This window comes from Artibeus jamaicensis, unplaced genomic scaffold, assembly GCF_021234435.1.
Source record: "Artibeus jamaicensis isolate MK-2021 breed Jamaican fruit bat unplaced genomic scaffold, CSHL_Jam_final scaffold_474, whole genome shotgun sequence".
In the NCBI taxonomy this organism is placed as follows: domain Eukaryota; kingdom Metazoa; phylum Chordata; class Mammalia; order Chiroptera; family Phyllostomidae; genus Artibeus; species Artibeus jamaicensis.
This window is the reverse complement of record NW_026522046.1, coordinates 9,862,554-9,874,683: the sequence shown is the minus strand read 5'-3', so window position 1 is coordinate 9,874,683 and position 12,130 is coordinate 9,862,554. Positions and strand designations below refer to the sequence as shown.

Below are 12,130 nucleotides of genomic sequence, written 5' to 3'. Positions count from 1 at the left end.
TACGAAAATAGGCCGTGGGCTGGATTTGCCCTCTAGGTCATTGCAGCGTGCTGGTCCCTGCCCTCGCTAACCCTGCGGAAGCCTCCCGTCCATCCCACATGAGTGAGATTGCCGCTGCCTCTTCTACTTTCCAAGTTGCATATTCTTTTCTTTTCTGACAGTATTTCTCAAAGAATAAATGCTTTTTTGGCAAATAGGGGTGGTGGTGGTAAAATGTTGCCTTTAAAAATTCTTCATATTAGAAAGGTTGGGAATATTTTTCTAAGTTCAGAAAAGGACGGGTTTTGTTGGGAGAGAGAAATGGGGCAGAAGGATGCTAGTTTCAGTTACTGTTTAATTCTGGTTAGAGGACACTTGTCACTACATGTTAATAAACACAGTGGTTCAGGCAGTTGTGTTCACTAGTTCCGGTACTTTGAAAGTTTCTCTGTTCAAAGTCAACAAACTGACAGTGACCAGAGGAGAGGGGAAAGGGAGACAATGAGGGAAAGAAGGGGAAGGATCAAGTCAAGGAACATGTATAAAAGACCCTTGGACTAGGACAACGACCGGGCGGAGGGTTGGGGAGGATTGAATGTGGAAGAGGGGGATGGGCGGGGAAGGGGGGAGACCAATGGGGGGAAATGTAGACAACTGTAATTGAACAACAGTAAAAAATTTTAAAAAAAGAAGGCATTAAAAATGATAAAAATGAAAAAGAAAGAAAGCCAATCAATATTTTATTTTATTTATTTATTTTTAAAGATTTTATTTATTTATTTATCTTTAGAGGGGAAGGGAAGGAGGGAGGGAGAGAAACATCAATGTATGGTTGCCTTTCGTGCGTCCCCTGCTGGGAACTGGCCTGCAGGGAACTGGCCTGCAACCCTGGCATGTGCCCTGACTGGGAATCGAACCGCGATTGTCTGCTTCGCAGGCCCGCGCTCAATCCACTGAGCTACACCAGCCAGGGCAGGCCAATCAATATTTTAAACACGATTTACCTTGCTTTACACTCCTTTTCCTATCCACATGAAAAAGGTGTGTGTACATTTTGGGGGGAGTATGTGAAATGCTCTTTTTTAGAAAGAGTCCTCTGGGAACTTGGAGAAGAATCAGCAAGAGCTCCCCTCCTTAGTTTATTCACCTTGACTTTCTCTTTGGAAACAAATACTAATCGAGATTTTTTTTTACCTGTTGAGTTTTTGCAAATGTGTTGAGACTGATTCTCTCTCATGCTATTTTTTCCTAGTAGGAGATCTTGAATAATGCATGGGGTGGGTGTTTGTATTGGTAAACATGGCTAATTTTAATTGTAGGACTAAGATTTTTGCTAATATATTTTCTTTATTTTTTATAATTCTGAGTCTACATGTGAGTTGGTTTTAACCAAAGAGGGGGAAAATGCCCTTGGGGGTTTAATGACATGTTAGGTGTATTGGGTGTGTAGATTTAACCTTTTCTCTGTGTCTGTCTGTCTCGTCGGCTGTGTTGGTGTCTGAGCAATGTTTCGTTGCCGTGACCCTGGCTTACAGTGGGAAGTGCCCATTTAAATACTCTGACCAATTATTTAAGTGATTGTTTTGAAGGACAGTTCCTTGGTGTGGATGGGGAGGCTTGGTAGGGGTATTGTGTCCTTTCTTTTTTTATTTTTCTTTTAGAGAAAAGTTTTTTTATTAAATATTTTGTTATTCTGTTAACTAGTTGTCCCAGTTTTCCCCCCTTTGCCCTGCTCCACCCAGTCCCCTCCCCACAGTAAGTCCTCACACCTTTGTCCATGTTCATGGGTCATTTGTACATGTTCTTTGTCTAGTCCCTTCCCCTTCTTTGCACCATTATCCCCTCCCCCGCTCCCTCTGGTTGCTGTCAGTCTGTTCCTTGTTTCTGTGCCTCTGGTTCTATTTTGCTTGTTAGTTTTCATACTCTTTCTTTATTTCATGAAAATTCTAAGACAGCAGTTGCATTTGGGGAGACCAGCACTGCATTTCTCAAACCGGAGATTTGGAATTTGATATAGAATGATTCAAAAAGAGCTTTAAAAACCAGCCAGGGTCAAGAAACATGAGCAGATCTGGGCCCACACCCGCTTGCTCACAGGGGTGGCCGGGTTCTTAGTGTTGGGGGTAAAAGGGCGGGCAGATCGGGTAGGGCCCTTTAACTCTACCCAGAAGATTTGTGCCAGGCACAATGATGTCATTCACAGCTGTCTTTGCCTGGTTTCTGCTTTCAAACCTGGGAGGTTTTTGGTTATTAGTTGGGGTAAGAGCTAGGTAATGGTATGAGGGGCAATTGCCTCTGATTCATTTCTCTTTTAAGTCATTATTTTACTAATGTATACTCTATACTTTGGTAGTAGTTTATAAAAATACATATAGTAGGAGATGATATAAAAAACAAGGAAACAGTGAAGGGAGTCATTCCTTCATTCACCCATGTATTTATTTGTTCAACAAATACTTCTCGAGTGCCTTCTGCATACTAAGCACTGCTCATGTGGCTAGAATATTCCAGTAAACAAAGCAGACGTACTTCCTGTCATCCTGGAGCTCTACTTTAGCCTGGGATACAAGGACGTGGACAGTAACAGATGCACACGTAATGGTGTACCGTGGCGGGTGTTACCTCATGTTGTGTGGACAACAGTGCAGCAAGGCCAGAGTGGGAGTGGAAGGGAGGGTCGCTCTTTTGTAAGTCAGCTTAAGAAGGCCTCTCTGATGTGACATTTGATCTGAGACGTTGAGGATGTGAGGGGTGGGCCATGTGACAGCTGAAAGCAGAGTTTCAGAGGGAGAGAATGGTAGGTGTAGAGGCTGGAGGGACTGAGCACGCTGGGTGTGTTTGCGGAGCAGCCAGGCGTCTGGAGTAGCTGCGTGGAGTGAGTGAGAGGGCCAGGAGGGGTGAGGGTGTCACGGGCTACTGGGAAAGATTTTACTCTGGGGTAGAGAACACTGCCGGAGGGTTTTTGACAGTAACAACCCAAGTCGACTGCCCTTTCAAGACCACTCTGATGGTCCTACTGAGAATAGCCGGTAAGGGGCAAGGGAGGAAGCGGGGACTCCAGCTAGGAGGTTATTATAAAAATTCAGGTAAGAGGTGATGGCAGCTTGGATCAGGGGTTACTAGTGTGAGGTGGTAAGAAGTGGTTAGATTCTGGGAATATTTTGGAGGAAATGCTGACAGGATTGCTGATGGATTGGGTATGTATAAAGAGTGTGTGAGAGCTGTCAAGATTCTGTCCTCAAATATTGGAAGAATGGCATCACCATTGACTGAGGGAAATGAGGCTGTGAGAAGAGAATGTTCAGCAAACTGGAAACGAAAGGGAACTTCCTCAACTTGGTAAAAAGCGTCTACAGTTCATGCCCCACTTACTGGTGAGAGACTGAATGCTTTGCTCCTAGGATCAGGAACAAGACGGAATGTCCACTGTTGCCACTTCTATTTAGCATTGTAAGAAGAGGTTCTAGCCAGGCAGTGAGGCCAGAGAAAGGAATAAAGAGCATCCAGATTAACAAGGAAGAAGTAAAACTATCTCTTTGCAGGTAACAGTTTTATATGTAGAAAACCCTAAAGAATCCACTAAAAAACTATTGGAACTAATAAGCAGGTTCCACAAGTTTGTAGGAACAAGATCAATATATGCAATTTAGTTGTATCACATATATTAGTAATGAACACTCTGGAATTTAAGAAAATAATTCCATTAATGCCATGAGACTGGATGAGGTCAGTCAGGATAGTGAAAAAGGAGGTCTGAGGTCCGAACCCCTGTCAGTCCGCATGGAAAGGTCAGGGAGATGAGCAGCCAGTGAGGGGGCTGGACCACCAAGTAAGGGTTGTGACCTGGGGCACATCCCTGCGGAAGAAGGACATGGTCAGCAGTGTGTAATGGGCTGAAGGAGGTGTAAGACGAGGAGGGGGGTTCACAGCTCGTAAGGGTTGAGGATGGCTGAATAGCAGAGAGAGAGAATGGGAGAGGGGGGGGAAAGGAAAAAGTCTGTCCGGAACCAGTACTTTGAAAAATGCAATCAAGATTGAGTACAAGAAAAATGAATAGGCAAGCCTTTTTTTCCCTTATTAAATGCAACAGACATGAATATTCTTCTCAGGTCATTATAAAAGTTTGTAAACAGTCAGTTTCTGTACCTGTTTTGCTGTAATCTATAAGTTTGCAGAGCAGATTGGTACTTGTCCGTGGAGCCCACTTTGTGTTGTGTTGGTCTGGGTTTGGCCAGGAGAGCGGGAGCTGAAATTCATTCATTCAACACGGATTTGATACAAAGTCCCGTGCTTTGTGGCAGGAGGTGCTTGTTAGAGAGTAAACATCTGTCTCACCCTCTGTGAGGCTGTGTATCTCCTTGTTCACAAGGCATGAAGCCTGAATTTGGTTTATGTAGTTTATAATCTTGAACAAGTCAGAAGCCACAAGGAGGGTATTCTGAAGCATTGTCTCTTTCCATGAATGAAAACAGCTATCTGCTGTCTTCCTCACAGTCCTGACATTTGTATGGTATTTTATTCTGAATTGCTCATTGAACCCTCATCCAACCTCATGAAGTGGGTGGATTTTCATTTTTGTGAAGACATGAGCCCAGAGAGGTGAAGCAACCTTTCCACCCATATGCTGCTTGAATGTGAGAGAGCCAGGATTTTCCTGTGAAACCCACGAACTTGCCACCAGATCAGACTGCAGGATTTTTAAAACCCTGCCAGATGTGAAGTTAATGTCAGCTGTATGTTGATTATGTCCTGGTTTGTTATGAATTTGAAGGTTGAATTTGGTGTCGCTTTGAGTGGGTGTGTTCTTGGTCTAGCAAGGTAAGTAGACCTTGTCATTCAATTTCAACAGGTGCTGGATTACACACTTACTGGCATTAAATTCTGTTCAGAAGTGCTTTGATTTCTAGAAATGCTGCCTTGTCACTGAGTTGTCTCCTCTTCCACAGCGTACGAACTGTTTGCATTCATCAGTCACATGGGAACATCTACGATGAGTGGTCATTACGTTTGCCACATCAAAAAGGAAGGAAGGTGAGTCTTTCTCAGAAGGTAAATGTTGTCTGTTTTATTGAGTGACTCCTGTGTGTTAGGCCCTGTACTAGGTGCTCATGTATTGTTACTTCATTTGGTTTTCACAGTGGCCTTATACTCTAAAGGCCATTTTACATCCCAAAACACTGAGGCTCAAGGAGGCCGAATAGCTCGATCTTACCTAGTAAGTAGCTGTGTCAGAACTGGTATTCAAAGCCACTCTGGACCTTTCTGGCTGCACACCAAGGTAACTTTCCCAAATAAAGGTGCATGCTGCAGCAGAGTGTATATCATATTTGGACTCTCTAGATTAAGCCAACGAAAGAAAACCAGATTAAATTTGGATCTCAGATGAACAGTGAATAACTTTTTAGTATAATTATGTCTCAAATATTGCATGGGACATACTTATACTGAAAAATTATTTGTTGTTTACCCATTATTCAGTTTGATGGGGTATCCTGTGATTTATTCGGCAGCCCTAAGCAGTCATTGTTTTGCTTTATTGCAGCCTTGCAGCAGGCTGCTTGGCTGCTTAGGTAGAATTGTTGGGTGTGTGGTGAACTGGGAATGAGACGGATGTAAGTTGCACCCAACTTCAGAACCTTCCCCTGGGGCCAGACGCCCACAGGCCAGGCTGGTTTCCCCCTCTTGGAGCTCCCCACCCATCGGCCTGTGGGTCAGCACTCCTACTCGAGGCAGTGCTTGGACCACAGGGACCCTGCAGAAGCACATGACCTTGGCCTCTGCTGCAGGATGCTGCTTCTCACTGCATGCCTCTCATGGCACAACTGACCAGTTCTCGCTCGAACCTCCATTGTGTTTCTCTTTGGTGTATCTTTTAGTCTTATCTTGGCTTCATTCATAAAATAGTTGAGCACAGAGACTTGATTTGTACTGAATTCTTTTTATTATCAAACTTGATAGCTCTTTTAAAAATACTTAAGAGAAATAGTTTAATTATAATTCAAAAGCCACAAAATTCATCACTTTGATACAATATAAAAGCATATAAAAATGTCATCTGGAAGCCTAGTGGTAATAATTATCTATATTTGGGTATATTTCTCTTTGTTTTATTATTTTCATTGGGAGAGAGTGTGTAAGTCTATCTATGCACATACTACATATAAATGTACTTCATATTTAAATATAAATATAAGTTTATATTTATAACTTCTTGAAAAGCTTAATATATCCATATAATTTTGTAGCCTGCTTTTTCTCACTTTGGATTCTATTGTGATTATTTTCTCGAACTACCAAATATTCTTTGAGACACTTTAATAGTTGTATAACTGTTCACTGCATGACTGTTTACTTCTGATTTTCAGGTAGTTTTATACCAAGTCCTTGAAACAAACAATGCGGTACATAATTTTTTTATTGAATTTCTGAGGTTATTTATGGATTTCTGCAAAGAGTTAAGAGATCAAAGTGTTTGAAGTGTTAGGAGGCTCTTTTAGTAACTACTTTTTGATTGAACTTGAGAATAAAAAAGCAATTGTAACTTCCCATTGTCATTCTGTTCCTTTTTACACAACACACTTGTGTTTGGTTATCTTGAAATGTCTCGATTCTTGTAAGTGTGGCACAGTAACTTCTTTCTGTAAAGTGTCCTGGAATCGACTCAGATCCCTCAATCACTTCTGCCTTTTATTTTCAGATGGGTGATCTACAATGACCACAAAGTCTGTGCCTCAGAACGGCCCCCTAAGGACCTGGGCTACATGTACTTTTACCGCAGGATACCGAGCTAGACCTCAGACGTACGATCGGCGACCAGCCATATGCCTTTTTAATTTGCCAAAAAAAAGGAAAAACGGAAGTTGGGACAGCCAGACATGAAGGAATACGTGGGGGTATTTATAGTTTATTTAAAGAACATCATTTGACGCCTTCTGAAATGAGACTGGGAAGACATTTCTATTAGTGATGATACACTACTGTAGACAGTTCTTCTTTTTATAAATGTTCAAGGAGAGAATGATTAAAAAAGAAAAGTATTCCTATTGCTGGTGGGGAATCTGCCACCAGCACGTCAAAGACAGGAATGTGCCACTGGCCCTCTGTTTTGCTTTAGGGGTCAGTGCTGTGGACTCACCCACACCAAAGGAAAAGCCCACTGTGGTTTCATGTCCAAAATCAGTAACTAGGCGGGGCTTTGTTTGTGATATCATTTTTTCCTTCAACACAATAATTTTTGACCTACCCATGTATAGTAGATGAGAGCACCTGTAATGAAATTTTTAATTTAATCAATTCAAGATGCAGAACACAGTTGTACGACTGTGTGAGAGTGTCGAGACCTTTACAGTCAAGGAGGGAATCTGTGGGGGGTTGGTCTTCGAAGGCTAAGACAGTGGGCATTCAGCATAGCTGGAACAGAGCAAGTAAGTATTTTAAAGAAACTATAACTCAGGAGCAGTTTAAAAATTAGTTCCCCACTTAACATTTTGCCATGAAAAGGACTAAGGTGTCCCTTTAAGTGCTGTCCAGGGTTCCCAGCATTTGGTGGCGTAACCACGCCAGAGGCCCACAGTAGCCCAGCGGTATTCTTGGCTGAAGTAGATGGATTGTTTCCCAGCAGCTCTCCCCCTGAAACATAATGTGTATTTTTAGCTGATCACTTCTTCCTACAACACATGACAACTCCTTGGAATCATGTTAAGGGCCCCAAATTTGTCTGTAATTTTCTTGTCCCCGAGCTCTTTGCCTGCCTCCATGTCTACATTTTCCGAGGCCAGAGTCTCACCTGTGTCCTTTCTTGGCTGACTCGCCTCCACTGTGTATCTGCTGCCACCAACAATGTGATCTTGGGCACTTGAAGGGTTTTAGAGGCAAAGACACTTGGTCTGCCATTATGAAAGGCCATCATTTCCATCTGGTATGTCAGCGTATTAGTTTCAACCTAGGGTCAGAGTTTCCAGTGTGATGAAAACGTGGAATGATAGTGCTGTAGAATTTTCCCACTGCCCCGCACCGAATTCAGTCTCTCTGAGTTTCTATTTCAGGTTATTCAGTCAAATGCAAAAGGATTTGTTGCTGTCCACTTAACATGGATATGGTTGGTAGAAAGGACCTTGCTAGAAACTATAGGAAAATAAAATAGAAGCAGCTGGGTGAAATGCAGCGTGGACAGTGGATTATGACCTGGTGAGTTGTGAATTGTCTGGCCAACAGGGCCTGTCGCACAGGAGAGCAGTGAACACGGGGCACGGAGCCCAGGGCCGTGCCCGAGACCGGGCTGCTGCTCCTGGCTGGGCAAGTCCCTCCACCTCCCTGTGCCTCACCTTCTTCGTCTGCACAGTGGAGTGGGGACACCGCTTTTTTTCCAGCTGTGCTTCAAAGGCACGGTGACATGCGACGAGACGCGCCTTTGAAGAGAAGTAGCAGGTGGTGTGCCCTGGTGGGTCCAGCGCAGTGTGCTCCCTTCCTTTCCTGGCCTGGCGTTTCCTTCAGTTTGGGAGCAAATGGGATTGGCATACGGAGGGGGCTCATGGTGCAGTAATTCTCTACTAAACTCTGCCCACTGGTGTCACATACATATTAACGCCAACTTGGAGGTCCTAAAGCAGCCCACCCCGTACACGAGTCCTTGGCTCCTGTAGAAATCCCCACGCTAAGCAGCCTTACAAAATCTAGTCTCCTTAGGGCAGAATAAGTATCCTCGACTAATGACTCCAAACACACATCAAAAATGACCGGTTCTCAATGCTGTTACAAAGCAAAGGCCTTTTCGGGGGGATGTGGGGAGATGATTGGGGATTTGAATTGAACTGTGGACAAAGATAACAAGTGTATTTTCAACAAAATAAAAATTTTATAATAAAGCTTTGCATAATGAATGGTATAAAATCAGTATAGAAAATTATGGACTATACAATATTTAATGAAATAGAAAAATTAATTTAGCCCAGTTGATGCCTAAACATGTTGTAAAAATGTGTAACCCGGCTGCCTTTTTTTCCTGCCTCAAAAAACAAAGGGCTATTTCTACAAGGCAAAGTTTTGTATATGTGCTATTCTTTATCTCAGATGGACAATTGGAGAAAAACTGGAGCAAATAATGAGTTTCTTTCTTGCTTAAAAATGTATTTATATGTATTCCTTAGTATATATACAAGGCAGGTTTCCCTGGAATAAATGTCTGGAACATACCGCTTAACTTTACACATGTATGTAGATGAGATTATTTGTAACTGAAAACTGGACTGATGTATGGATTTTGTCACTGGATTATCAGCCAGTCAGGAGCTGTGTGTGTGAGGCGTGGCACTTTCGTTGTGAGGTTCTTACCATGTGTGGGTGTGCATGTGAAAGAGAGCCCCTTCTCCTGTAAATGTCTTTTGATATCCATTTGTGTAAAATCCCAATGAATGTGTCTTTGGAAAATACAGCGCATCAAAGTTTTAATTTTGTCAGTTGACCTAGATGCCCATATCACTAATCAGAAATCCAGTTTGGTTCAAATTGAGATTTTTTTTTAAGGGAAAGAAGTATACAGAAAGGACTGTTGGAAGAATCACATTTTAATGCCATTTTACATCAACATTGCTTCGATATTTTGACTTAGCTGTTTTCTCCCATGAACAAGAGAATGTGCCTGCCGCTCCCTGTGCTCACCGGGGCTGCAGGAGGCCTGGTGTGAGCAGCTGGGCTCTGGGCTCCCCAACGGCATCGATTTCCCGGAGCCTCGCTTGCAGGTCCTGGTGGGCAGACCTGGCTTTGCGGCCTGACTCCCCCAGGAGACTGATGGGGCCGAGCCGCTCCACCTCTCGAGGCCTTTGTCTTTAAAGTGAGTGTGTTAGACCAGACGAGCCCGGACAGAGGTCCCTTCTTGTACTAACAGTCCATTCTGTTTTTTTTCCCATGGTTACTACCGGGGTCAGCTGTGCGAGATGGGATGGATCGCATAGATTAGATGTTGTGCTTTTGGTTCCTTACAGCTTATCGACCCTAGTTCAGGGCCTATCTCACTTAATGCCCCCACCCTGACTTCTCTTCCTACTTTCTTTGCTAATTTTCCCATTTTTCCACCACTGTTGGAACTCTCCACTTTGCAGTCCGTGAGGTACTTTGTTACCATCCCCCTCAAAAACAAAAAAATCCATTTAAAGAACCCCCCGCTCTGAAAAACCTCAGAACCACCTTCTACTAACTCTGTCACATTTATAGACTGTTTTCTTATTCTGATTCAGTTCTAGCTGTGATCCTCAAGTAGATGCGGAGACAATTGTCTGTCACAGAAAAATGGCTTTTTGTCTCCTAGGATCATGGTGGCCAAACCACCTCATCCGGGGGACCAGGGATCAGAGTAGATAAAGTCTGGTTCTGTCCTTCACCCCAGGGCAGAAATCCTAGGTCGAAAAACAAGGGTCTGAATAAGGTTGTAGAAGTTGGTGGATAAGATCACTTACGCCGTGCCACAGAGATTCCCTACTCGGCGAATCATCCTGAGAGTTTCTGTTAAGACTCTCTGGACCTGTGCTACTCAGTACAGTAGTCAGTAGCCACACGTGGCTGATCAATGGCCTCTTGAAATTTGGCTTGTCCTGACTGAGATTGTGAAGCCTTCGTACCAAAACAATTTTAAAAAAAGGAATGTAAAATATTTTTATCTATTTTATAGTGATTACGTGCTGAAATGACAATATTTTAGATATATTGAACAACGTACTAAAATTAAACTTACTCCTTTTAATCTTTTTTTAATGTGGCTACCAAAAAATTTAAAGTCAGACACATGACTCTCATGGGGCAGTGCTGGTCCCGACGTAGGTGGGGGCAGGCAGCAGGGTGCCTTGGCGTGGACAGCAGTTCTCCGAAGCATCTAGATAGAGGAAGCAACAGAAGGATTTTTGCTGGAGTCGGGAGCACTGTGAGGCCCAGGATACCTTCCAGAAAACAAGATTTTTCTATGTAAAAAACAATATGTGTAAGACTCCAATTAAAAGACAAAAGCAAATGAGCCCCAAACCCTCTTCCTTCAGCTTTGCCTAGAAGCTGCTAACTTGAGACGTTCCGAGCAACTTCCGGGTGCCAAGGACGTCAGCCACGTGAGGGTGCTGGGCGGATGGGTTTCCCCTCCCCAGGTGGCGTTCAGTCTGTTCAGAGCTGGTGTGTTGAGAAGTGTCAGTCTTGCCGCTCCAGATGCGCCGCTCCTCTCGGCCTTGGCAGAGGCTGAGCTTGTCGCCTGTGCCCACCTGCCCAGCAGGTGTTCATGTTGGCTCCTGAAAGTGTTTGTATTTATTTGATTTTGCACTAGTCACAGTTGGTGTTTAAAATATCTCAAATGTTTTGGGAAAGTATTTGCCTGGGATGGAAAGAGAGATGGATGATTTATTGCTTCAGTTGTTTTAAAATTAAAAGCTATTCTCACAATCTGAGGTTCCTTTATGACTATTTTTTCTTCTTTTACAAAGTGCCAAGTAAACTAATTCTCTTTGTAGGTTCTCATCCATCAGTGGAACAGGTAACATGAGACAGCGACTAATTTTATTTCCTTTCAGGGTTTCTTTGTGTGGGCCGCCTGGTTCCATCAATAGCGGAACATCAGCCATGACAAATGACACCTGTGAAGGAGGGTGGGGCCAAGACAGGGAGAGATCTAGTGTCTTAGACTTTCTATACTGGATCTCAAGTGGAATACTGGAGTCAGTTGAGACCTTTCTGAGGTTCCCTTTCAGTTTGCAGGTGGCTACCTTAATGTAGGGACCAGCAGAACAGACACTGGTTGCATCAGGGTATCTCAGCATTGCTGTAACACCATGTTTCCAGGCTGAATAAATTCCCTGTGTCTGCTGTGACAAATTACCACAAAGTGAGTGACTTAACACAGTACATTTGGTAGGTCAGAAGTCCCAAATGGGTCTCACAGAGCTAACATCAAGGTGTCAGCAGGGAAGCTGTCTATTCCTTGCCTTTTTCAGCTGCAAGAAGCTGCTTGCATTCCTTGGCTTACGGCTTCCTGACAGGGTTGCCCTTGGTCCCGTGGATACACCCATTGTCATATCGCTGACTGGGTCTTCTGCCTCCCGCTTACAAGGATGCTTGTGATGACATTGGGCCCACCCAGAGAGTCCAGAATAACCTTATCTCAAGATCCTCAGTCACCTGC

At 43.6% G+C, this 12,130-nt stretch overlaps 1 protein-coding gene across 1 annotated transcript in view; it reads left to right on the top strand.

Annotated features, from left to right (window-relative positions):
* The window catches only part of USP13 (ubiquitin specific peptidase 13), a 104,803-nt gene extending 93,409 nt beyond the window's left edge, over positions 1 to 11,394 (top strand). Inside the window, exons 20-21 of the mRNA XM_037136885.2 lie at positions 4,926 to 5,010; positions 6,677 to 11,394. Of these exons, the coding sequence (XP_036992780.2) occupies positions 4,926 to 5,010; positions 6,677 to 6,770 (179 nt within the window). The 3' untranslated portion in view covers positions 6,771 to 11,394. The remainder of the gene's footprint in view (positions 1 to 4,925; positions 5,011 to 6,676) is intronic.
* Positions 11,395 to 12,130: the final 736 nt, after the last annotated feature.